Genomic DNA, 26947 nt, shown 5'->3' on the forward strand with positions numbered 1-26947 from the left:
GGATGGATGGATGGATGGATGGATGGATGGATGGATGGATGGATGGAAAAACAGACACAGATAAATAGAATGTAATACTAAAAGTGCAAATTGCTTTATACTAAGCTGGAAATGTGGGTGTGAAAGTGAACTATTTTTCAACTATTACCAAAGACTAACCTAAGGTTCTAAAGGTTCAGTAAAACATGATGACTTCTAGGTGAGGAATTTTTGTTGTCGTTGAACACAGCAATTTATGAAAACTACCAAGGCATGCAGAATTTGGGATCTGATTGCAGAAGGGTATACCCACCTCTATCAAGTCATAAAGATTTTTCAAAGTATTGAAGTAACAACCCCTAAAGCTTATGCTTCATTCCTTAAAAGGGAAAGTTCCTAATATTTTTAATTTATTACACATATAATTGAACTACTTTGGACTTTACATGTGGCCTTACAGGTTCCCCACCCCCACTCAAGTATAATATTCTCTTTACACACATTTTAGAAAGTATGTGCCGCAGACTGTAATAAGCAAAAGAGGCTTTCCTTTCTGTTTAGGACCATTCTTCTGAATGGGGATGTAAATTGCATGTATTTTATATATAGCAATTTTTTTTATGTGTGCAATTTGAGTAGATAATGGATGTATTACCTGTAGATAATGGAATGTATTACCAAAGGAAAACTAGGTATGTGGAAATAATCCCACTGAACTATTACTCAAAAACCAAATGTTGCAGCTGTTTTCTGATTATATTTACTGAGTTCAGCAACATCTTAACATCCTTCTGGATCATAATCCTTGTGTATATCATCCAAACTAATGGGAGAAATGAATAAATAATGACTCACAACAAATGGAAATCATTCTGGAGGAACACTGTAATTCATGCCCACTTATAGAGCCAAGTCCCCTCCTTTGTATACTTTAAAAAACAAAGATCATTAAATATGGGTGGGTAGTGTGAGAAAAAGCCAGCCTTGCATGACAAAACAACTTCTTGATGAACTTAAATTGATTTAAAATTCCCATTTTTAAGGTCACTGTGCTCTTTATTAATCCCAGACACAGTAACAAGTACATATTTCCAATTCAAATTAAAACTGGATATTCCTTTCAAGCTGTCTCAACTGTCTGGAGCTATAATACAAATTCACCTCATGAGCTGATATCACATAATGTAGATTATGATTATAGAATTACACAACCATAGTCAATTCCCTGATGAGCTGATGTTAAATAATGTAGATTATAGTTATAGAATTACAAAATCATAATCAACTCCCCTTTAACTATATTTTTCTTTATTAAATTCCTTTTTCTCTTTATTTATGAAGAACACAGTGGCCAATGAAGATATTATAGATTCTTAAATTATAGCAAATTATTAATAAAATGACACATTTCCTTTTAAAATAAAGCAATAATATAGAACTAAATATTTAAAAGTCTTCTAACCTTCATTCCAGGATTTCCTGGAAATCCAGCAGAGCCAGTTATTCCAAGTGGACCCTAAAAAAAAGAATGATTAGTCATTTACATAATGATTATAAATTATTACTCACACTTTTGAACATCTTTATATGGACTCCCCCCACTTCTGACACATTGTTAACATATAATAGTTCACTTTCTTGCTTTTTTGTCTTAAACTTTGTTCTCATTGGTAATATATAACTTTCATTTCTACAGTGATAGAAGGAATTAAAAGATACAAAACAGTTGCAAACTAAAAGTAAATTAATTGATTAATTAATTGCATATATATATATATAAAACAAGAAATTAAAGATTATGGATTTATAGTTTTCCAGTTGAAACACTATCATCTGTGGCAGATGATGTGAAGGGAATGAAATCATAAATCATAATTCAAAGATATTTAAAATAGTATCTCAATGTTTGATAATTGTTCTAGAAATGCCATCTAAGCAATAGGTAAAAAAATTGATATCAAGGTGTTTTGCTGCTCTTTCCAAGTTATGGTATACTTGTAATTTGACTGTCATAGTGAAAATGGGGTTCAAATCTCTAGATAGGTGTTGCCAATACCATTGTCTGGCTATCCCAGACATGTAACTTGAGGGACTGATGAGCTCATTGTTACCAAGCTCAATTTCACATTGGATAATGTAGGGATAATAATAGCAGGCATTTAGATGGCAATTTAAGGCTTATGTGTACATTTGCACACAGAGACAATTCTAGGACGGGAAACAGTGCTCAATCTAAAATCCTCCCTCTGACACTTACTAGCTATGTGACCATGGCCAAGTCACTTGACTCTTATAAACCTTTTATTTCCTCAACTCATAGCATTGTTGTAGGGATAAAATAAGGCAAATGAACAGTTAAATAGATAGACATGAAGACAGAAAGAGAGGTCCCTTCTGACTTTATACCTTCATACCCAGTCTAGAATCTTCTATTTAAAGGCTGAATTAGTGCTTAAGGGAGAGAATAACATGAACAATATGATATTCTTTAGACATCTTGAATTTCATTCAACATCACTGATGTGAGGAAAAAAAGTTTTAGGACATGTCTTTGTTCCCTCTATTTTGTTTCCTCTTGGTAGAAACAGTTAGGAGGAAGGATTAATTATTGGACAATTAGCCTCAAATGCTGTCATGTTCTAGACTTAATATGCATAAAAATGTATTTAGTACATGTTAAATATTTTTAGAGTCTTTAAACAGCATCACATAGTGGTCATGAATATTCACTACAATGCTCTTTCCTTGGTATTACATTGGCATGGCACACTCTTTGGTGCAGCTTGACACAATCATATTACCGTGAAAAAATGTTTTATGTAATGAAATTTCTACTCACTGAATCAACAAGAACAATCTGTTCCATAAACCACTAATTGAGAAGAACATTTCTGCCAATGACCTTAAGATCAATTGTTATAGTAGGGTAGTAGAACATCACTGGGTTGTATTTATGAAAACCTACACCTTGGTTTAGTGAGTTAGAAAGACAAACATGCTAAATATAACTTCTCATTTCAAGGGAGGCTTCCACATAAGCATATAACTCTTAACTAACATTTTTCATCAGAGAAAAAAAAATGTCTTCTGATCCTTATGTTATATTTAACCCTGATCCATCAGATGTGAGGAAAGAAAAGCTCTTATCTTCAACTCAAATATCTTATAGAAAACAATTATCCCTGAGTACCTTTTCGTTTTGCCAATATAGATGTGACTTGTATCCATAAAACAATATATAGTTCAACCCTCTATATCTGGATTAATCAGGATCATCTATGATGTGTAGATATATGTATTTGTGTGTATATGTATGTATATATTTGTGCATCTCCATATACAGATCTGAGTGAATATATGTATATTGTGTATAATTTGTACATATATCCAGATATATAATATGCATGCATAAATATGTATACACACAACATTTAGCATTCTTCACCATTCACATGAGCAAAGCTTGGAGAGATACCTTGCTGTGTGACCAAACTCCCTGAGACCTCTCCACTTTGTATAAAATAATAAACATTTTTCTCTATTTTTTTAGGTGGAGGATCTAGAAGTAAGAAGCAAAGATCATTTATGCAACTTAAATTACATAGGGAAACACAACCAATAAACCATATATCTGGATAAGCAGAAGCCTGAGAATAAGGCTACATTGCAAAAGCAATTACAAACATTTCAAATCCGCAGCCTAAACAAGAAAGTCTTAAGAGAAAGAGTAGGTGGGGAGAAAAGAAACCTGAAAGCGATGCAAGGTGAGGCATGAGAGAAAGAGTGGTTGAGTTAGTTACTGTGCTATTGTGAGAAAGATCTTTGGAGGGAAAAATTCACTTAATCTCACAAATAACAATATAAAATGGCTCTATAGGAATGTGGCAACTACACCCAGATCACCCAACATTCTTACTGGAAGACCTATTAAATCAAGGCAGCCATTTTCTTCAGTTAGTTTCTTGGGAGACCTATAAAGCTGCTGGCATTTGAATCTTGCCTAGGAATTAATTAATAGTTGTTAATTATTTAAGGAATTAATTTACATAAATATGTAAATTATATTCCATAAGAGAAAGAAAATTTCAAGGTGGTTGGTGATTTGTGAGGTGATTATGAAACCCTCTGCTGAAGCTATAAACAGGGGTGTTGTGAATACCAAATGAAATAATGGATATACAGCATTTTGCAAACCTTAAAATGCTATATAAATGCCAGTTATTATTATTATTAATTATTACCTAACAGTCATCAGGACACTATCTGGTGATGACTTTATTTTCTGAGCTCAAGTAATATTTGTCCAGCAATACTGATGTGTGCTGGTAAATATTTTACAACCTACCTTGAGCAGGTAGGTTGTATACAAACTATTAAGTTTTAACCGCATTATTAACAATTTCTTAAGTCTAGACAATTAACGGAACAATAAATCTATTCCTGGTTTATAAGGATTACGAATTTCTGAAATGTAAATGCTTACACTGAAAATTTAACAGTTGACTTGCCAGTTTAAGCTAGCTATGAATCTCTTATTCCCCTTCCCTCAAATAATAAGATATAAGTATAGTTTACTGACAGTTAATTAGAATATAAGAAATCTTCATATGAAATCATGAACTTGCTTTTCAGTTTCATAATTATAGATGATAATTTATAGGGCAATATGAGATTCCCTGGAGAAAATCAGTATAGTATTTTCAGTACTTAGAAGAAGAACCACAATGAAGGAAATGGAGAGAAATATAGCTCACCATTGGTCCAGGTTTTCCAGGCATTCCATGTGCACCACGCAGTCCCTAAGCAAGGACATACACAGTAGAACAGATTACATCCTCTGTGGTAAGACACTTAATTCACACATTTTCTTTTTAATTTTCATGTGCATAACTATTTTCTCTTGAAGAATAAAGATGTAATTTTGCTAAAGATGATAGGAATAAAAATCAAACTCTAATCTCAGGTATTTGGTATCCATAAAATTCCTTGGCGGTGTGATAGGAATGACTATAATTGTAAAATTATGTATTACTGTTAAAGGTTGAGAAAATGAAAGGGAGTGAAAAAGAGCTTAATAATTCTTTGTACTTTAGGTCAAAAATAAATATCTTAATAGAAAACCCAGAAAGCTCAAAGGTCTCAATAAACATGAATCCTCATTTTTCTTAATAACCAAGTTAACTCAGCAGATTTGAGTTCCTTTTTATAGAGATGAAATAACTGAGGAACAAAGAAATTTTATTCTCCTAAGGGCATCTAAGTGATAAAGTCAATTTTAATTGTCCATGTTTCTTTTACCAGACCATCTTGGCTTTACGTGTTATTATGTTTTTCTATTCATTTTATAAAAGAACAGAGAAATAACTCCATATTAAATTCAAAACAAGAATCTGAGAACTTTTATGAATTGTTAAAATATATATTTTGGAAATGTATAACATAAGGCATTATGAATGTGTATATCTTTCATTCTAAAAGACTTGTATGACACTTAATCCTTCCTAAAGGAAAGTCAGTTGTAGAAACTCCATGAATTATATGTATTTGAAGGTTTGGGAAACTGGTCCAAAAAATGACTGGAAAATCAAAGCTCAACTCTCAAACTGAACTTAGTTTGACCTATGTCATATTTATTAAGGGCAAAAACTTTCACAGAACCACCACATTTCCTTAACTGCCAAGCTAATTCATACTGTTTCTTAAAAATGAAAGACAACTCACTGTTCATTATGACTAACATTTACTGGGATTTGCCTTTTGATTTTAGTTCTTATACTGTGTTCAAACTAATTCTTAATTGGGACAGCCAGATGACTGAGTTCAAATCCCAGACACATACTAAGCTGTATGACCTTCTGTGACACAACCTGTTTGTCTCAGTTTTCTCACCTGTAAAATGGGGATAATAACAGCACATACCTGCTAGGGTTGTTGTGGTAGTCAAATGAGGTAATAACTGTAAAGTGTTTAGCACATAAGTAAGTGCTATATAAAAGTTAGTTACTATTGTCATAATTATTATTATTATTATTGCAAAAGCTCTAATTTGGTCTAAGAACAGATCAAGAATCTAGGATGACAAATTCCAAAATAGACATGTGCCAAAGGTCCACATTCACTATAGAGTCATAATTTTTACAGGTATAAGAGACTTTGGAAGTCATCTGTTTCAACTCACTAACTTCACACGAGGAATGAGATAAAGAACTGAGGCCCAGAGAGTCACTTCTGAGTCTAAATCCAACACACTTTCATCTTGCATTAGACTAGAAACCACTGTCACTATACCGTCTAAAACTGATTTCCATTTTGGAAAAATCAAATCTATTCCAAATCTTTTATGATAAAAAAATACTGTTTAATACCATTCAAATACCAGTATATCATTCTAAGCAGGATAAAATATCAAATCATTGAAATAATTTCTGAATCTGGCAAACCACAATGCAATTTTTAAAATAACTTCAAGTTGTTGACTCTTGTACCACCATAAAGAACCCAACCAAACCAATTAACTGCATTTTAATTCCATTGAAAACAAATTTTTTGTCTGAAAAAAATTATCTTTTGAAATAGATTCATCATTTAATCAGATTTTCTGCTAATATGAACTAAGCCTGGGTCATAAAAAAATGTTTTCATGGAAATTCAGGGAAAATTTCCCCTACTCCATCTCATGAAGTTAAGAGAAAAAGGAGATGCAGGGTCTGAAGGATCCACTGATTTTCAAACCCACCTTTTCTCTATAGCTATGTAAAAAAGTCCTATATTCAACTGATGGCAGTAGTTAAAAATTTATAAATGATATCTGAGTCATTTTAGTCATTTTTGGCCAACAGAGGAAACATGCTTGTTTATACCTGAACTACACATTTCTCTAGAACATTTTTCTTTAATCATTTTTCCACTAAATTAATGATCCTTTTTTTAATTGGCATATTAAAAAAACTTGGGGCCCAGTTTGATTTAAAATATACATACATATGTATGTATGTGTGCATTTATAAAAAATAGAATTATATGTGTTATATGTCTGTATTATATATAAATGCATGTCATATACTATTGTTGTGTGTGTTATATTGTGTGCATATAAACATATATACACACACGTGTACAGATGTATTTGTAATCAAAATGGGCCTAAGGTTTTTTATATATGTATATAGATATGTATATTTATATAAACATAAATATACACACATATGTAAACATATTCTATTAAAGAAAAAGTAACACAAATAAATAAAGACAAAGAAAGTATATAAACAGTACTAAAGAAATACAGAAATACTTACAGGGGCACCTTGTGGACCAAGCCTCCCTCTCTCGCCTGGCATTCCTCTGGGGCCCTGTCAAGTTTTTAAAAAGCAGTAATTATTTCTCATTTCAATGTCATTTCACCCAATAAAATCTAATAGAATAGTTCAACCATAAAAAGAAAGAAAAAACATACAGCTGTGTGATGGCATACCAGTAATCCCTGCAACTGGGGAAACTGAAGCTAATGGGTCACTTGAACCCAGGAGTTCTGAGCTGTAGTAGGACTAAGGCCAGCACCCAGAGTATGAGAGGCCAGGAGGGGATGGGGCACAAGGCTACATAAGCACAGGGAAACTGGCCCAGGATGGAAACAGAGCAGCTCAAAAACAAAGGAGTCAAAGCTTCCACACTGATCAGTAATGGGATCAGACCATGAGACCAGATTGACACAGTCTCCAAAAAACAAACAATTTTGGACTTAGGAAAAAAGCATAAAATAAATAATGCAAATGGTCATATTGAATAACTCAGGAGAAATAAGTCATTTTTAATTGCCATTTAAATTCTAGTTAGAGCAGTGAAAGTTCTAGATTAATACAATTTTAGAGACAAAGGAGAACTTATATTCCCCTCATTTTAAATGGAATGATTGTAAATTTTCATTTTTAACATTTTATAGCATCCTCACCTACCATCCATATAGTTCAATACTCCTGGTTCACCCTTTCCATGAGAATCCTAAAAAAGCATTCACCTATAAATGCACCTCCTGTACTCAGTACTTAGGGAGGTATTCTGGTCAATTTAATTTCCTCGGGAATAAAAAAGTCATCTTGACAACTTCTAAAGAATTAATAGCTTGCACTGATCACTTTTTTACTTATACTCCTAAATGCAAAAATAAATCATAAGGATCTAAAATGATACCCACCAAAGGACCCATTGCACCCATAGCACCTGTAGGGCCAGCTTCACCCTAAAAGGAAAACAGGAAAATTACATTATGAAGAGGCTGTGGTTGATGGTGTCACCTGGGCAAACCACACAGTACATTTTCAATGCCAGGTATAGAATTTATTTTCTGTAGTTCTCTAAATGCAATTGAAACTTGACTCATGAAGTGTTTGTCAGTTTAAAGTGAAGTTGGGAAATCTAACCCATCTTATGAAATCATAACACAGAGATACCTTAACTTAAGGATAAGGACTAAATCTGTGCTTCCTATGTTTCAGGGACCTCCTGATGGGGGATTTCTCTGTGCAGAAGGCCACTTTCTCCAAATTATATACAGTAATATATGTCAGTGGCAGGACTTAAAACCAGGTAGTTTCTTCACCCACTATACCATAATGCCTCTCTTCATTAACTTGTTAGGAGAGGGAGAAAAAAGCTAACAACTTCCTGAGATCAGTAGTTCCACATAGACAAAACCACACAGAGCTATGAACATCAGGAATTTAATAACTTAAAGAGTATTATAGCAGACAAGGCAATAAAATACAAAGCCTTATTGCCTGCTCCATTCTACATACTAAAAGACAGTCCACACTTGAACAATAACCTCTACCTGCCCTGTGACCAGAATTGGAGGGAAGAACAAGTTAGAAAACTCAAAAGTAGAAAGGGGGCTTGGAAGTGGGACAAAAAATAGGTGCCAGAATAACCATATCCAATGCTTCAGTTTTCCAATGTTTATTGTGATTCCAGCTAAACTTCTGCATTTTTGTCACTTTTAAGAGTACCATATGGCTAGAGTAAAGAGTGTTGGCCATGTCAACACTAGAATCCATACATGTATACATCAGATATTAACAGATTCCTAAGTTCATAGATGTTGGTTCAGTGAGACCATAAGATTTAGGCAGGAAACCAATTGTTCCATCACATAACAGGTGAAGCAATGTAAAATTTCTAACCATCTCTAGTACCTAAATAAGGAGGCACTCTTTGTCCAATTCTATCATCATGCTTAGGAAATTACCTTTGCACCTGTAGCTCCAACTTCTCCTTTAGGGCCTTCGAGACCTTTATGTCCCTGGGAAAAAAAACATAAATATATACAATCTTAATTATTTTTGGAAAAGATAAAAAATCCAAAGGTAAGAAATCTCACTGACATAAATGCCCTTTTTAATGACTACAGTGTTTGAATATTTCTTAAAATGAAATGATTTTTAAATAGTTTCTATTTTTAAAGTATGACATTTCTGTATTAGCCATGTTGCAAAAAAGCAAGAAAAAATAAAGTGAAAAACCACAAACTTCAATCTGTAGTATTTTTCATCCTAAGAAGATACACACACATAGTTTGTAACTACCCTCCCTACAAGCTCCATAAAAATATAACAACTATCTTTATATCCCCTAATACCCAATACATATAGAAGGAGAAATAAATGGAGTAAATAAATGATGGCTACACTACAATTTGCTCCATAAAATAATCCTCACCGATCATGGGCCTTGTTTAAGAGCTCTAGTAAGACTCAGAAAGCTTAATGCTCTCAAGAATCTTGATTTCTGAATGAGGATTCAATGAAAAGTCATAGTGATTTCAGGAACCTTAGAGGAATAATGAAACTATAGCTAAATAATGGCCTTTTGAGAGTAGTGACCCCACCACCTATCTACGCCCCCACACACACACCCACACACAATCTAAGCAAAGCATGTCACACTACAAAAAAAGGAGAACAAATAGAATTTATACTTACTCTGTGTCCCTTTAGACCAGGAAAACCAGGTGCACCAGGAAAGCCTCGTGCCCCCTAGAAAGAATGAAAGAAAGGTAAGGGTGGGGGAAGGAGGGAAGAAGAAAAAGGAAGGAAGGAAAGAAGGAAGAAAGAGAGACAGAGAGAGGGAAGAAGGAAGGAAGGAAGGAAGGAAGGAAGGAAGGAAGGAAGGAAGGAAGGAAGGAAGGAAGGAAGGAAGGAAGGAAGGAAGGAAGGAAAGAGAGAAAGACAGACAGAAAGAAAGAGAGAGAGGAAAGAAAGAAAGAAAGAAAGAAAGAAAGAAAGAAAGAAAGAAACAAAGAAACAAAGAAACAAAGAAACAAAGAAAGAAACAAAGAAAGAAACAAAGGAGGAAGAAAGAAACAAAGAAAGAAACAAAGGAGGAAGAAAGAAATGAAAAGGAAAGGAAGGAAAGGAAAGGAAAGGAAAGGAAAGGAAAGGAAAGGAAAGGAAAGGAAAGGAAAGGAAAGGAAAGGAAAGGAAAGGAAAGGAAAGGAAAGGAAAGGAAAGGAAAGGAAAGGAAAAAGAAAGAGTAGTTAGAAATATACAAACATTCTTAAGTTTATTTTAAAGTAGGTTTCTGCTACAGTGATACAAATAAGATATCAATAAAGCATTTCATTAACCAAAATTTACCAATATAGTCATTAGGTTGAAAATGGAAAGTTAGATTTGTCTGTGATATAGAATATTGGAAACACCCACTTTTCAACATTTCAAAACATAGAGAGCATGATACCACTGTAATTATTAACCACAAGATGTCATGAAACTAAGGACAAATTTATTGAGTTTCATGTATAAAAGAAATTATATTAAACTTTGAAAAATAATGTAGCAGAATTTAATGAAATTTAAAATCCTTCTGGATAGTAATATTTTGTTTGTTTCTCATGGAAACCTGTGTTTGTATGAAGGAGAAAATATATTTATGTGCTTCTAGGTCATATTTGTATCCTATTATTTTCTTAATAGTGAGAAGAAAGATCAGGATGATTAGAGGAATGGCAATAGAATAGCTATTAAATTCAATGAAAATGTGGTAGGTTAAAGAAAAGTTTTTGGGAACTGATGATCTTATGGATCAATCTATTATATTTGTCTATGCGTATTATGTATTTTCTATTAATATAAATAAATATATTATATATATATAAGTTTAGGTACATAAAGTTTCAAATTACCGGAAAAGAAGAGTGGAAAATGGAAGGGATAACATGAATTATCATATGGGTGCAATAAATTTAGTAATAAAACTGCCAAATATTTTATTTGATTAGGGAGAAACCTTCCTATCTCAGCAAATATAACAAAGTTATTATTTCTCTGTCATATACAGTTTTCATTTTTTATGTCTTAACAGAAAATAAGCTTTTTGAGGGCAGATATAATTACATTTTTGCCTTTTTATAACCATAAGTCAGTGCAGTTTTTGCATATAGGCAGTTTTTAATTATTCATTGAACTTGATTTGACTGATGGTGATAGAAGTAGAAAAATGCTAATTGCAATATTTAAAGTTTTTTTTTCAAATATGCCTTAAACTTTCCTCTAGATAAGGTTTTCTTTTTTCATAGAAACAATTTGTTGTCATGATTGCTTAGCTTTCTTTCATTATTTAGATTCATTTTGAGGTGAATTACTTAGCTTGCAAGAAATATTCCAACTTGTTTGGCTTAAGAAGGTAAAAGAAATGATTCTCCATGGCTACTGGCAGAAGAAAAATCTCTAATTACCAAAACCCAATCTTTTTTATATTTTATTGTATGCAGCCAAGCTATAAAACCCAGATAAGTAGATAAGACAATGCACTTCACCACCATACAGCAAGAGAGGCAAATTGGGTTAGTCCAGAGTATACTGGATTTAAAGCTTAGACATAAGGATTTAAACTTTGGCTCAGATATTTACTAGTTGGGTGATCATGCAGGTAAGTCACTTAACCTCTCCAAGAGAAATTTGTCCATACATCATCTGGGACTAAAAATAATTGTAATAATTATCTCACAGAGTTGGTGTGAATAAAGCACTGTGCATGTTGAGGTGCTATAAAATAGTTATCATGTCCAATTCTAAAATTCACTAGTTACACTTCTACATAGCCACACAGAGGAATTCTCCTTTCATTTGGAACAGAGGACTTCAAGGTGCTCTTTCCTATATAGTCTCCCTCTTGTGAAAAAAAAAAAGTTGCTTCCCTTCCATACTAACCTAGTCCCTTAGATAAATGCCCTTCTGGCCTTGAAGGAGAATTATAAAGAAAATGCCTCAGCATCACCTTTCCAATTTTATGGGCTTAAAGAGAAACTCTGATTACATTAGGGGATTACATATCCCCTAACATAGCAGGAAAATGTACCAGATGTACAAGCCTTAACAAAAAGTTCTCATTCCAATTTGACCCAAGACTGTCATCATCTTTCAAATACAGTCTGTTCTTTTGCACTCGTGGCGTCCATCTGTGATGTGCTGGCAACACACATTTCCTCCCTCTAGTAGGGCCACACAGTGGATGAGCTAAAGAATGTGGTCTAATGGAAGGTTGGAGACCTCTAAAAAGACTTTAATCCTTTTACTCTTTGAAATGTCCATCTGTGCTAGTGATGAAGCCTTCTGATTTTTCTCTGTATTTACATCCAGGTCTGGCCTGAGTTTTTGTTTGGGGATTTGGGGGGAAGGTAGGGGTTGGAGGAGGGATGGCCAAGAGGATATTGAGGGAAGGAAGGGGGAAGCTTAGGAAACTCATTTTATAGCTGCAGATGACACAATAGCTAAAACACAGAGAAGTCTTCATATATGAAAACAAAGGCAAAGCTTAGCTTTGAATCTCAGTAGTTTTCATGTGACAAATACAGGTCCAAAATGAAGTTTTAAGGATGTAGTGTATAAGATCCCTTCCAACTCTAAAATTGTATGTTTCTCTTTGTTATATTGGGTCATAATATGGTTCAGTAAATTATAAAAATGCTCCCAACACTTTTTCATAGACCAGAGATTAAAACTATCTTGTGGGTAGGTAGGGTAGATGCAGTTTTATGCATGCTACTATAGGTGATCATGTGTTTTGTTTTGTTTTTTAGCATTATTTGTATTTTGCAGTACCTTTATGCAATTTCTATACAACAGAACAAACTTACCGGAGATCCTGAAAATCCTACTTCACCAGGATTTCCATTTCTACCTGGTTCACCCTTTGCATTTAAAACAAAGAGAACAATAAAAATTAAAATAATTTCCCCTCATTGAATAGATACTAAATATTCTGCATCCTAAATTTCTTCTTAGGAAGATAATTGTCCTGTTTTTGTCAGTTTTCATGTAAAAATGAAGACAGATATGATTTAGTGAAATATTGGCCATCTCTTTTCTACTGACACAAAGCACATGAGGACTATTTGAACTACCTCTTTGCCACAATTACATTTACCTAGTTTATAAATTTAATAATAATTTTATCTTAAAATTCTTTATTTGCTAAGTAAACCTCAGAAAATCTATTTGAAAAGGAAACTTTTCCCCTCATTACAGAGATAGCAGGTCTCTGAGGTCTACAATTACTTCATTATTCTGTGGCTCAGCCAAAAATAGAATGAGAAGGTGATTCCTAGTCCCACCCTAATCTCTAACCATGCACTCTTATAGTAACAAGCTGGCATTATGAATTTAATTAACAATCCTATTGAATAAATTGATGTCTTCAACATTAGTAAACCTTCTCCACACTGTACTGATGCAGAGTTCAAAACAAAGTATTGAAAAAAAAAGGATTTGGGGGGGGTTATAGCAAAATTTCAATATCTCACTTAAAAGTTCATGAATTGATGACAGTCTGAAGAAATTGTGTGCCTTTCCTATAGCAAAAAAAGTGATGTTTGCTTTTCCTGACTATGTGATAGTCATAGATAAAAGAATGTGCTAGCAGACTTTGAAAATGCACCATCTTGAATTCACCAGCTAGACTGTATTTATAATATTTAGTTTGGACTAAGTCAAGAGAAAATTAAGAAAATAATAAAAATTCTCAGACTAACATACTATTTCATTCCATTTCAAAATTACTAAGCAAAAGGTCATAACTCAGCTTACATCTTCACCAGGTTTCCCAGGAGGTCCCTCTGGGCCACGGGCACCAACTGGACCCTGACAGAAAATTTTAAGATGTCAGTAAAAACAAATTTTAAAGCATCCTTGGAAAATAAACATTTTTATATTACAAAACAATAATACCAAAGACAATTACTAGAATTACTAATTTTCTGAATCTCTTGCTACAACCCTTAGGTAAATATGCTCTGTGACTGAGTACTTTTAAAATGAAAATTGTTTAGCAATGACCAATGGTAACATTCAAACCACTTTAGCCCTATGCAAAAACAGAGGGAAAGCACAAGTATGTTCCAGATGCATAAAAGTCCATCAAATTTGAGTTTTAATATCTTGCTACATTAGAGACTGGATTTATTTTATTCTTAAAACACTACACAATTTTAATGTGTTTGTGTAACTGGCTATACATGCTTACTTGACATTACCATTGGGCCTGGTTCACCAGGTTCACCTGGAGGGCCTGTGGGGCCAACACCACCCTAAAATTAAAAGATAAACAGGAAAACAAATGAGAGACTAGAAACAGTCAGTATTTTCTCCCACCCAAGATCACTGAAGTTTAAATGATTCTATATAAAGCACATGGTAAGTAAAATATATATTTGATTTAGCCAAGGATGATTTTCAAAAGTCAGTTACATCATTACTGAAATCCCACAAGTTTTATGCTATTGAGCTATTGGCAAATTAAATAACTAGTGAAATGTAGAAATAAGGAGTCTCTTCTTCTAGTACATCAGACCCTTTAGAGAAGATTCCTAAACCAGAATTTTGGGATATTCCAGGATATCTTCACTATTCTAAAAACTCCCCTAAAATGTTCAACCCTAAACTTTTTAGTTTATCTTTAGTTGAAGATGAAATTTATGACACTATAGGGCTAGAGTGTATGGAGTGTCAAACAAAAATAGAGGCACCCAATTCCAAAAGAAATAGAAATAACTGTTCGGTTCTCAGAATCCCTCATAATAGAGACTATTCTAATATGCCCTACTATGTTAAAGGATAACATGGCCTGGTGGATAGAGAATCATTTTCAAGGCTAGGAAGGCTTGGGTTGTAGTCCCATTTTTTATACATTCTGGCTTTGAGATCCTGGACAAGTAACTTAATCTCTTAATATTCTAAGCAATTTTTCAAGATTGAATTTTGCAAAGAAGATGCTGACCTTCACTGATAGAGGATTCTTTACCATAAGCTCCCTACACCAATGAAATTACAGGTCCATTCCCAATTCTCCCATCCTTAGGAAGAAACTACCTTTACTATGAGGAAGACCTTTCCTCATTTCTGTGCTTCAAAACTGGCAAAACAAATTCAGGAGAATTTATAACAAGCTATTATATCTGGAACTCAAGGGAACAGAGGTGAGTCACATAAATTAATTTAATGGTAGACATCAATATACATTTTTCTTAGTTCCTGCAAATTATAGAATGTGACATAAAAAATAAATATTAAAAAAAAACTAAATTTCTACTAAATTTGACCACACCATATAAACAACTAAATTTTTAATCACAATATTTTTATGGTCTGTAAAAGTCAGAATGACTTACTTGTTTTCCTTGTAATCCTTGAGGCCCCCTTGGTCCCACTGGACCCTATAACAAACAAAAGGTACTATTCCATTATTCTTTATAACAGTTGTCTTAAATGCATTTAAATAATTCCAGCTTAAGGCTGAAAGAATAAGGCTTTGATTGTCAATGATCATGACAATTTGACACTTCCCTTGTGGACTGATCTCAAGTCTATGGTGAAGTTAAAGAGAGAAAGGCATGGTTAAATTAGTAAGAAACAAAAACAGAGGGCCAAGAATTTGGGAGGAGCGAAAACTTCAGGATAGCACTTTGGATGATTTCTACATATGTCATCAGTGTCATGAAGAAAAATGAATAGAATGTCCTCATACACCCAATATATTTGATACTGGGAGACTTGCATAGCTACAGGCAAGTTCAACTAAAATAAACACCAGAAGATTTTTTGTTTTTTTTTTAATTATCTTGGCATGCAGAAAGTAATTCCTGACATCTTGCCTGTTCAGTTCTTCAACTATGATACAGATAATGATTTTATGTTTTAAATAGCAAATTCAAGGAACCGACTTGAATCATTTCAAAGTTTATATTATTATCTACAAGAACTTAATATCCAAAAGATTTGGTGCTTAATTTCTCTTTTTCTCAAAGAACTTTCAAATATGCCAAGAAGATCAAAGTAAATGTTTCATAATAATGGTGGTGATGAGGGTTCTTCAGTGGATCTAAGATCTCACCAATATAGATACTTTCTGCATCAATGTAGATCAGAGATTACCTGTATTTTCCCATCCCCTATGATTCTCATCTATGTCCTCTCATAAATCCTCTACAGGGAAACCTAAGCTGTTAGGGGTCTTATTGTAGGTCTTTTCACATTTAAATGGACCACTTAAACAAAAAAGCTAATCATCAGTTACCCCTACCTAATACTTGTTGAATAAACAACCCATTTGCTTCTCCAGTTATTCATTAAGAGGATATATTTTCTTTAATTTCTTGAACAAAGTGCATTATTATAACTATTTGGAAGCCCAGTTTTTTTATCTCAATTATCTATCTATCTATGCATCCTTTGATTGACCCAAAATTTTGATTCTCTCCATCTTTGTGATATTTGCAGTCATATAATAGTATCACTAGAAGAACAATAGCATAGAGTGGGTAAACTGATGGAACTGAAATCTAGATATTCAGTACCTACTTTACAGGGTTGTTGCAAGAAAAGCACTTTGTAAAATTAGTGTTCTATCCATTGGACCACCTAGCTACCTTCATACTAAATAATACCCAACACCAATACCAAAAACCAAAGAATTCATCATAAAACTATTCCTAATCCTTCAATTTATTAGTACTTATCCTGCAAAATTAGTTTGCAATCAATTTTTAATAGTTTTGTATATACTCATTTATGATCTATTTTCTATCATGATAGTACATAAGCTCTAGAGGTCAGGGACTTTCATTTTTTTATTTAGACTCAAATGCCAGAACACAAATCCCAAATAGGGAAAAGAAACAAAAACATATCATAAATTTAAATAGTGGAACTTAAATACAAAGTAAAAAAGCATGTCATGTGCATAGCAGAACATAAGAGATGACTCAAAATATGAAACAATAAATTTTCATTTCAATAAAGCCTGTATGATAAATAATACACATTATATTGAGAACTATCCATCTTTTCTTGGCTTCCTTGTAAGTTTTCTTTTGACCTCTGATGTGCACTTTTTACTTTGTTCATTTTTTCCCTCCCCCGCCCAGAAGGCTACAATTAAGTTTGGATATATTTCTCTATAGTTATAGGATATAAATATATAGATATGCATATAGAGACATATACTTTCCCAACAAATTCTACTCCTGATCTTTGTTTTTATGGGTGTGCATATCTCTGGTTTCCTATTCCTCCTGCCTCCTCTACTTTACTTTTACCTGCTACCTTGCCCTTCTATTACTTGCCTACCCTCCTCCAAGGATCCCTCCTTTCATGTTTGACTTTTAATCCAACACTCAGTATGTACCTGGAATATGGTAGGGACTTTAAAAATATTTATTGATTGGATGGCTAGGTGGTGCAGTGAAGAGAGCACCTGCCCTGGAGTCAGGAGGACCTGAGTTCAAATCCACCTCAGACACTTAAGACTTACTAGCTATGTGACCTTGAGCAAGTCACTTAACCCGAATTGCCCTTCCTTCCCCCCCCCTCCAAAAAGCAATATTTATTTATTTATTTGTTTGTTTGTTTATTAACAGATTGATCATCTAGAGACCATGGACCTTGTATTTAACTAGGCTAGCCCTCAGAAAGAAAATGCAGTCTGTCACTGGAAACATAGTCTGAAACTCTTTTAGGATGGTAGAACCTATCTATCAGAGCTTGAACTTGGCTGGAATATCCATTGAGAAACTAGAGTCAACTTATAGTTACAATAACAATTATTATCATTATTATTTTTTAAAGAAACATTCTTATTTAATTTGATGGAGTTCATATAGAAACACTCCTAGAACAAGTCTCTAACCCTCTATTATTCTTTAATATTTAACATTTCATTTACTCCCACACAGATGAATAAAGTACCAGTTTTTGGAGTTGGACAAAAGCATTATAATTTATTATTACTAACACTGCCATTATTACTATTATTATTATGCTATCAGCATTGTCTTTTGGATGGAATTCAGATCGGAATGTCCTGGGACAAAGTACTATCCTGGTGGTGTTTCATGATGTGACTTCCATCTACTTGCTCAGATTTTTAAAGTTTTCATGTCATGTATAATGGAGATTATTAGTATTGGTGATGGCAAACTATTAAAATACTTCTCTTAAATTTTTAAGAATTAATGTTATGTCTGAGCAATTGCAGGCAACAATTTGGTCAGTGATAATGGCCTGAATATAAATCAACTTCTTGGCTATATTTTTTCAGGATATTTTGAGGTCTCCACTTTTAGGAGACAAAGTTGTCACATGTAAAATTCTTTTAAAATAGTGAGTTTCTGATGTATAATTTTAATCAGGACTAGGTCATATTTTGATGGGTATTGGATACAAGATGATTTTTAATAGATTACAATGCTTTGGCACAATCTCCATCATTTCCTTACATAATCTGTATTGGATCACTAAATCCAGATTATATAATGATAACCTTTATATAATTTCTGGTGACATGGTCTTAATACTGTATTATCATCATCCAAAGCTCTTTGGTCAACATATTGTTGGTTGTGTTCATGTGGATGCCACCCTGGAGAGCTTTTAGATTCCAATTTTGAGCCTTAGTCATTTCATAAGCTCCATCCTGAGATAACTAACTTTCAGTTACATTTGACAAATCCAAGGGCATCGATATTTCTACATTTTGAGATTCCTGTCAGGCCCTTGTTGCTATGACAAAGGTCTTAGGGAACAAAAACTTCCCACTGCCCATCATCTTCACTGACATTGCTATTGTCTCAAGTGACTCCCCCATCCCCACTCCCAACACTCTGCCAACAACGATGATGCTTTGGACTTTGACAGCATGGTGGTGGTGGTGGTTGTTTCTATTATAATTATTTTTAAATGGCTAATATCCAAGAATGGAATAAAAAAAACCTTTATGGGAAATATAATATCCCCCAAACCACACATTTTGGCATCATGACAACAAAATAACCTGTTATTTTACTGAATATTTCCCCTAAATTTACTGTATATTTCATTTGTCCAAATCAATCATTTGTTTTAAGATTATATGGATACAGTAACTTTGCATGATTTGACACTTTTAATGCATCATTCTGTATTGTCTTCAATAAAAATATGTAAATTTCTTCATATATGTATGATTCAGTCTTTGTGATTAAAATACAAAGAAATATTTAAATTTAAATTAGCATTAATTCAAAGTAATTAAATATTTAAAGTTGTATATTTAAATATACTATTCCTCCCATTTGGGATAGTCATTTGCTACGACCAATAATAAAGCAACTTGACATTAATAGAGAGCTGACTTCAGAGTCAGGGATTCTTGGATTTGAGTACTACTTCTGACTTAAACTGGATATGAAACCCTAGATAAGTTGCTCATCCCCATAGCACTCCAAGTGTTCAAGATCCTAAATTTCAGGACAAGCACCAATCTGCATTTGATAGAATTCCTAAATGGAAAGCTCCAATAACATCATAGGAATGGTCTCTCTCTACTCCCTGTCCCTCAACAAAAACAAAATCAAGGCTTCTTTCAAAAGAAAGGGGGAAGTATAGACAAGATGTCAGGGAGAAATAAAGCAGAGCTCTATCCCCAAACTCCTCCAAACAGATATAGAAAATGCTTCAGACCAAGTCTTAATTCCTTCCTTTGCCCAATAGAACATAGGGTCCAAGAGGTCAGGTATGCTTTTGTGTTTGTCTTTGATCTCCAGTGTCTAGCACAATGCCTAGACATAGTAGGCACTTCATTAATTAATTAAATAAATTTGAATTAAAGGGAATGTTCACATTCATTAGAATATGAGCTCCTTGAGAGGAGGGGCTATCTTGCCTTTTTGCTTCTATCCCCAGCCCTTAGCATGGAACTTTGCACAAAGTATGCAGTTAATAAATCATTCATTCATTCATCACAGATGTAGAGGAGTATTGGAAAATACCATCACCAACAAAAAAAAAAATTATTAAGTGCCTATGGGAACTTAGATTAACGGATTTAGAATTGGAATGTTCTTTTGAAAAACATTTAGCTCAGCTACATAATTTAACAGATAAGGAAATGGAGACTGCTGGGAGTTAAGATATTCATGTCTACACAGGTAATATTTTATATAGATAGATGACATCTAGGTTCTGGTGGAGATACAAAGTTTCAGTGCCAGAGGTCTTGTCTTCTAAATCCTAATGGCATATTAGAATGATTACTTTATTGGCAATCCTCATGTAGATCTGCTTCATTGAAGGAATGGAAGTCTTGATGGTGGGGAGGAAGGAGGTAATTTTGAAGACACTAGCCACTCAAGGAAAATGCTTCCAAATACAAAGCAATACAAAATATTGGGAGCAGAGATAAGGAAATGCAAATATTACAAAGGTAAACATTACTTGTGTTGAAATTTTGACAAGGTCTGGCCCTGTCCAGCATCATATATTTTTCATTACTGAGCTCAGAAAGGAGAAAGGGAAACAAATAATAAATTAAAAAAAATAAATGAAGAAATAAATACCAACACCATAGATAGTTATAATACATAGCTTGATATTGGAATTTATGGAGTCACATTTGTCACCTGTACATTGTCATTTATTAACTAGATAGTTAATCTAGTGAAGTCTATGTTTTCACATATGCTTCTCTCCACCTCAAAAGTACTTAAATTATAGGTACTTACCACTGAGCCAGGCATCAGTCCCATCTGACTTCCAAGTCCAGATTTTTCATCCAAACCAGCCATCTGAGCCGAAAATGGCTGCAAAGGTGAGAAAGTTAATGTTATCCTCATAGAAAAAAACACTTGCATTTACAGATTTAATTTTTTAGTTAAGAAAATTCATCCTGGAAATCTCTATGAGTTTCCTTTGTAGTAACAACTCATTTTTGAACCCTTTAAACTTAAAAACACAAGAAATGGGGAATTTGATATGTTGCTTACATTGTTTGATGTTGTTTGTTAAAAAGGATCTTTTTTTTCCTTTCCCTAAGAATTACAGAGTGCTCTTAAAATATACACTTTTAGCCTGTTGACTCACAATTTAACCCAAATGCCCAAAATTTAATGAGATCACCAGCTTTTCTGAAAAGTATTTAGATGTCTAAATGATGACAATTATATCTAGTTTCATCTGTCTACAACCTTACTACACACTGGTTATATCATTTCCCTTGACAGATATCATCATTAGACTAAAATTTGTGAGATATTACTAAAATCTTGGGATTGAATTATCCATAATTTAGGTTAAAACAATCTGGATTATATTACTTTTCACTGTTTTAGAAATATCCAGTAAAGTTTGATTTGTTTGATGAAAGGTGAAAACAAGTTTGTTATTTTAACAAAGTACATAATCCTTACTTCACAAAATCATTCCAAGATCAAAGAACTGAAAGCTTTTCTTTGTAATACAAATTGAGCCTGGTAATTGATTTAGTCAAGTTTTCACTGAAATGCATTTTTATTTACCTTCACAGCTAAATTGGCTCCCAGATGCTGTAATGTTAATGGGTTATAAGATCTTCCCTGCCCATTAATGGGCCTCACCTGGAGCCCATTAAGGGAAGCTTGCTTAAGGTAGGCTTGCTTGTAGGAAGGCTTTCACATGTTTTGCTAATTTCTAATTAGGCACTGAGTCAAGAGGGTTGGGATGCCTTCTGGCTCTGAGAAGTGTATATATACTCTGAGTTGGTATTTTGCTTTGGGGGCTCACTTATGAGAAGGATCTTGTGATTCTCTGGTTCAGATTCTGAGGTCATATGTTCAGAGCTCAGATGTAAAGGCTCTTTCTATCTAAGGATGTACGTAAAGTGTATAGTTGATTCAGGCAGTCAGAGCCGCCTGTTGGTCTTTATTTCTCTGCATTTTTTCTGCAGTTCAGAGTACTGACTTCCCCTGAACTAGTGAATGTAATTAAAAAAAAAAAGATTCTTGACCCCTTTAAAAGTTTTTTTTTTCCTTTAAAAACAGATCAAAGTACCTGTACTGGCAGATCATCCTGGGTATGCTAGGGTGCTTGCTGTTACAGATGTCAATAAAAAAAAAAAGGTCAATTTTATTTAAATGTTTAAAGTAAGTAAAGAGCCAAAGCATATGACCACCAAAAAATATAAATGGATTTTCACTAAAGGAGATTCTATAGTCATATTTCTATTCAAAGTAACATTTCAGTACTCAAGGGGGCCCATGTGACAAGTTGTTACACATATGCTGACAAATTCTTCTATAAACTGCAATATAAAATCTCCAGATTTATGATAGTCTAAACTCTAATCCTAAGATTAAAAAAAAATCAGGCTATGTAAGTTACCAACAATAAAGTTTCATCATTACTTTTAATAGGGGAAAGAAAAGCAAGATAATTTGGAATAGAATTTGCTCTCTCCTTCTAATATCTTCCATCTCCTACATCGTAATGGATTAACCTGAGGCTTCTGAGGATACCAAGGAAACTTATTTTTGGTTTATCATGTTATTGTAAGAGATGCTATGCCTAGAACTAATCTGAGAGTAAATATATTAGGGCAGGGTGCAGTGATGTGAAAGGCAAATCTAGATGCCAATTTGAGTATCTATTGAATTAGTCAACAGTCTGTAAGAATGGTATATCTGCATTCACTTTGATGAAAGCATGTCTAAGTAAAAGATATGTAGACTCATAGTTCCTTTATAGCTTTTGAGGAAGAGAGAAAGAATGGGAATTCTTTCTCTTTTTTTTGGAAGGGGAAGGGAGGGCAATTGGGGTTGTGACTTGCCCAACATCATATGGCTAGTTTTGTGTGTGTGTGTGTGTGTGTGTGTGTGTGTGTGTGAAGTATCCGAGGCCAGAATTGAACTCAGGTCCTCCTGACTCCAGGGCCAGTGCTCTATCCACTGTGCCACCTAGCCACCCCAAAATGGAAATTCTTAACCTTCATGCATAGGAGTCCATAGTTGGTGACCTCTTAGGATAATGAAAGAACCACATAGAATGTCATATATTTGAAATCAGCTTTTAGGAAAATACCAAAAAGCTGGAGTAACTTGAGGCAAAAACAACATGATATTTGTTAGGAAGAATTTGCCCGCAATCTGTTGTTGGTTTCTTTATGTTGTACTAAATATTTTGTAATTTCTGATGATAGTTTTTAATTCACTTGATGTGATGGAAATGCAAATTTAAAGATCTTCCCTGCCCTTAGGCCCTTTGATAGGCTTAAGAGACTCTGAGAATCTTCCTTGATTTGAAAATATACTCTGCCTCCTAATAGGCTGAACGTGGTCACATGGAGCCTGTGGCAGGAGGCTTGGTTTTCAGGAATGCCCACACTTTGATGCTGTGTGATTGGGCAGTGGGTCAAAAGGGTGGTTACATTCTCTGACCCAGGAGAAGGCTATATAATCCCTGATGTGAGGCTTTGCTTTGGGGGCTCACTTTGAGAAGTATTCTGTGATTTGATCAGATGAGACTCTGGGAAGCCATTGTTGAGAGCCCCCCGGCTTTGAAAAACCCAGATGTTGATTTGGTATGGATGTAATGGTTGGACAGTTTGGAAACCTGTCTACTTGATCTGTTTCTCTGTCTTGATAATTCTGTCTGTATACTCTGAAGTTCGGGGTGCTGACCTTTTCCCCTGGACTAGATAAATGATACATATTTGACTGATTAAAGTAAGCTTGTTAACTAATTTTGAGTTGCTTTCCTTTAACAAAGCAGATCTAAGAACCTGTGTTGGCAGCCCCCTTGGGGATGCTGGGGTGCTTGCTGCTACACTTGATTGAACACATGCTCTTATTATCATACCTATAAGGAGCATAGTTTCCAAAAAATCTAATGCCTTAATGCTTCAAAAGATCTATGGTTATCATTATAGATAATACCTACATCAATATAAATCAGGAAACAGTCCTTTGGAAATGTTGTGGACTCTAAATCGAACACCAAGTTGTCAACTTTCAGGTGATGTGTCTATACCATTTTAAATAGGCTGGTCCTTAGAGAGGCAAGTTCATCTGGATTTGAAATCTTTGTTTCTTGGTAGAACGTACCAGAATTTGAAAACTGCTTATATCCTAATAATAGTTCACACTTAATACTCATGAAATACTTATGGCATAGCAATACTTAGATTGTATAAGTATTATTATTCCCATTCTACAGACAAGGATGGTGAGTCTCAGAGAGATTAAGCACAGCTAAGACTCCTAAGTCTACATTAAATGTCTCTCAAGCTCCAAGGATCAGCTTCACACTATGATGACTTATCATAGCAAGAATAACTCTAATTAACAAAGTAATGAAGAAAAGATATGCTTTAAAATGGTTAGTCTTTCCTGTAAATGCAACATACCCTGCTGATTCCATCTGGCCCTGGGTGGGATGGATGTCCTGGAGGTCCAGGATTACCGGGTTGGCCAGGAATTCCAGGCTCTCCATCAATTCCCTGTGGACCACGTGCACCCTAGAAAACAAGAGAGAGAAAATAACAATCAGTTTCCCAGACTTGTATGGGGGAGAAAAGCTAAGAGATCAGTTTTATTCATGGAGAACATGTGGATATTTGTAGAAATTTATAAAAATAGCTTGTCATTCATACAGTTTGACAGTTACATAATTCTGCCCCTATCACCAAAGTCAGCATTTCACTTACCTTCTGCTATTGAAGGAACAATTTTGGCAAGAAATTTGCTATTAAATTGATTTATTGGACAGATTTTTACCATTCAAAAAATTTATCAACAATCATTTATTAAGTGGTTCCTATGTGCCAGCTACTCAGATTATTTACTTCACATAGTTAACTGATTCTCTTTCACAAGTCATTTGCTTCACTATGCAATGTCTAGGGTAGTCTTCTTAATCTGATTAGCTCCTATCTCCATTCAACTCATTCTCTCAACTAAATTCATTTACATTTTATTATATTTTCATCTTATTCCTAACCAGAATTCAACTAGCCCAATAATCAATAGAAGAAAGCAGTGACACAAAGTCCAGGTTAGCCTTTCAAAGGACAGAACAATCATAACTGTGCCAAATTCCACATTCTAGTGATACAGAAATATCCCTGTATACACCCCTCATAAGTGTTTTTCATTTTCACACTTATTCTTTGAAATCTTAAATATTAGCTTTTAATAGTAAGTGCCAAACAAGGAGCTTAAAAAACAATGTGAATTTTATGATAAAAGAAGAGAGAAGAGTTAGAAGGCAACTGGTAGTTAAAAGAAAAAAAAAACAAAGGGAGCCTTCTGATATGAGACAAGAGAACACATAGAACATTAATTATCAAAGAGATAGCATTCTATAAATTAATGTTTGTATATTGTTGGAAAGAAGAAAACTCATCAGAGTGAAGCAGAAGTAGTTAAATTAGATGGTCCAAGTCTTATCATCTTGAAAATGGTTGAATAAGAATTAAGTAGAATATCAGTGCTTTAGTACCTGCTCATGCTACCAAATTTATAATTTGCTTCTCATAGCTGACTTAAGAATTTGGATAAGAAATCTATTTTATCTATTCTAAATAAAAATTCAGATTATTGAATTAATTAAACTAGTTAGGCACGGTCTGATAAAAATGATAACATACATTGTCTGTGAAGCCCATACTTATATTTTATTTTATAATTTCTTAGGAAAGCATTCAACTTTCTAGGAAGTGAAACTCCTTACCAACACTTATTTCTAAAAACTGACGAGTCAGTAAGTATCATATATATATATATATATATACATATATATATATATATATGAATGAGATATTTAAGCTACCAAGTGCAAATTTATACTGTCAAAATCAAGTAGAATTTCATATAATTAATAAGGGAAGGGAGAGGATCCAACTTATCCCCTTGAGTGATTAAACTTTTGAGTGCTAAAAAGTTAGTCTACAATTATTACAAATATATATATATACATATACATACATACACACATCCTTTAGTATTCTGTTTGTATGTAGCTATTTGTATATTGTTTCCCCCATTCGATTGTGACTTCCTCAAAGGCAAGAACTTTCTTTACTTTTCATTGTATCCACAGAAAATTAGTACAGTGCTTGACCCAGTGGGTGCTTAATAAATGCTTATCAACTGGTTAAATGATTGTCATCTGCTTATACTATTACTTAGCAGTAATTAGGTATTACTATATATGTATATATAGCAAAATAAAATATACAACTCCTGCTCCAAAGGAGGTTTTTCCTTGAAAGACAAAAAACAAAAACCACACACCTAGAAATACAGCACTAGATATTATCCTCCATCAAAATGGAGGTAAATTTGGGAAGCTATAGAAACAGGTATTATCCTTCCCTATTCCACTATTTGGAGGTACCATTTTTGGAAGATGGACATGTAAATTATCATCTTTTGTGAACAGATCCAAATGAAAGCTTTTGTCATCCTAAGCCTTCTCTCAAAAATATAGGTTATCAGATGTACAGAACTGGAATTTTGAAAAGAAAGAAAAGTAAAGAAAAAAATTTCCCAAATGAGAAAATGAATATTATAAAATTATCCTGGAGTGAACCTAGTAAATAAGTAAATATATATATATATATATATATATGTGTGTATATATATATGTATGTGTGTGTGTGTGTGTGTGTGTGTGTGTGTGTGTGTGTGTGT

The 26947-nt window shown here is 33.7% G+C and overlaps 1 protein-coding gene across 1 annotated transcript in view; it reads right to left on the bottom strand.

The window, feature by feature from the left end:
• Window positions 1-26947, bottom strand: part of COL5A2 (collagen type V alpha 2 chain) — a gene marked incomplete at its 5' end in the record, with an annotated part of 198113 nt that overhangs the window by 55904 nt on the left and 115262 nt on the right. Inside the window, 12 exons of the mRNA XM_069064559.1 lie at window positions 1442-1495; window positions 4734-4778; window positions 7278-7331; window positions 8174-8218; window positions 9224-9277; window positions 9957-10010; window positions 13112-13165; window positions 14061-14114; window positions 14507-14560; window positions 15641-15685; window positions 21008-21085; window positions 24661-24771. Coding sequence (XP_068920660.1) covers window positions 1442-1495; window positions 4734-4778; window positions 7278-7331; window positions 8174-8218; window positions 9224-9277; window positions 9957-10010; window positions 13112-13165; window positions 14061-14114; window positions 14507-14560; window positions 15641-15685; window positions 21008-21085; window positions 24661-24771 — 702 coding nt within the window. The remainder of the gene's footprint in view (window positions 1-1441; window positions 1496-4733; window positions 4779-7277; window positions 7332-8173; window positions 8219-9223; window positions 9278-9956; window positions 10011-13111; window positions 13166-14060; window positions 14115-14506; window positions 14561-15640; window positions 15686-21007; window positions 21086-24660; window positions 24772-26947) is intronic.

This window comes from Petaurus breviceps, unplaced genomic scaffold (genome assembly GCF_028583685.1).
Source record: "Petaurus breviceps papuanus isolate PSGF00001 unplaced genomic scaffold, PetGlider_PUasm1.0 90638, whole genome shotgun sequence".
In the NCBI taxonomy this organism is placed as follows: domain Eukaryota; kingdom Metazoa; phylum Chordata; class Mammalia; order Diprotodontia; family Petauridae; genus Petaurus; species Petaurus breviceps.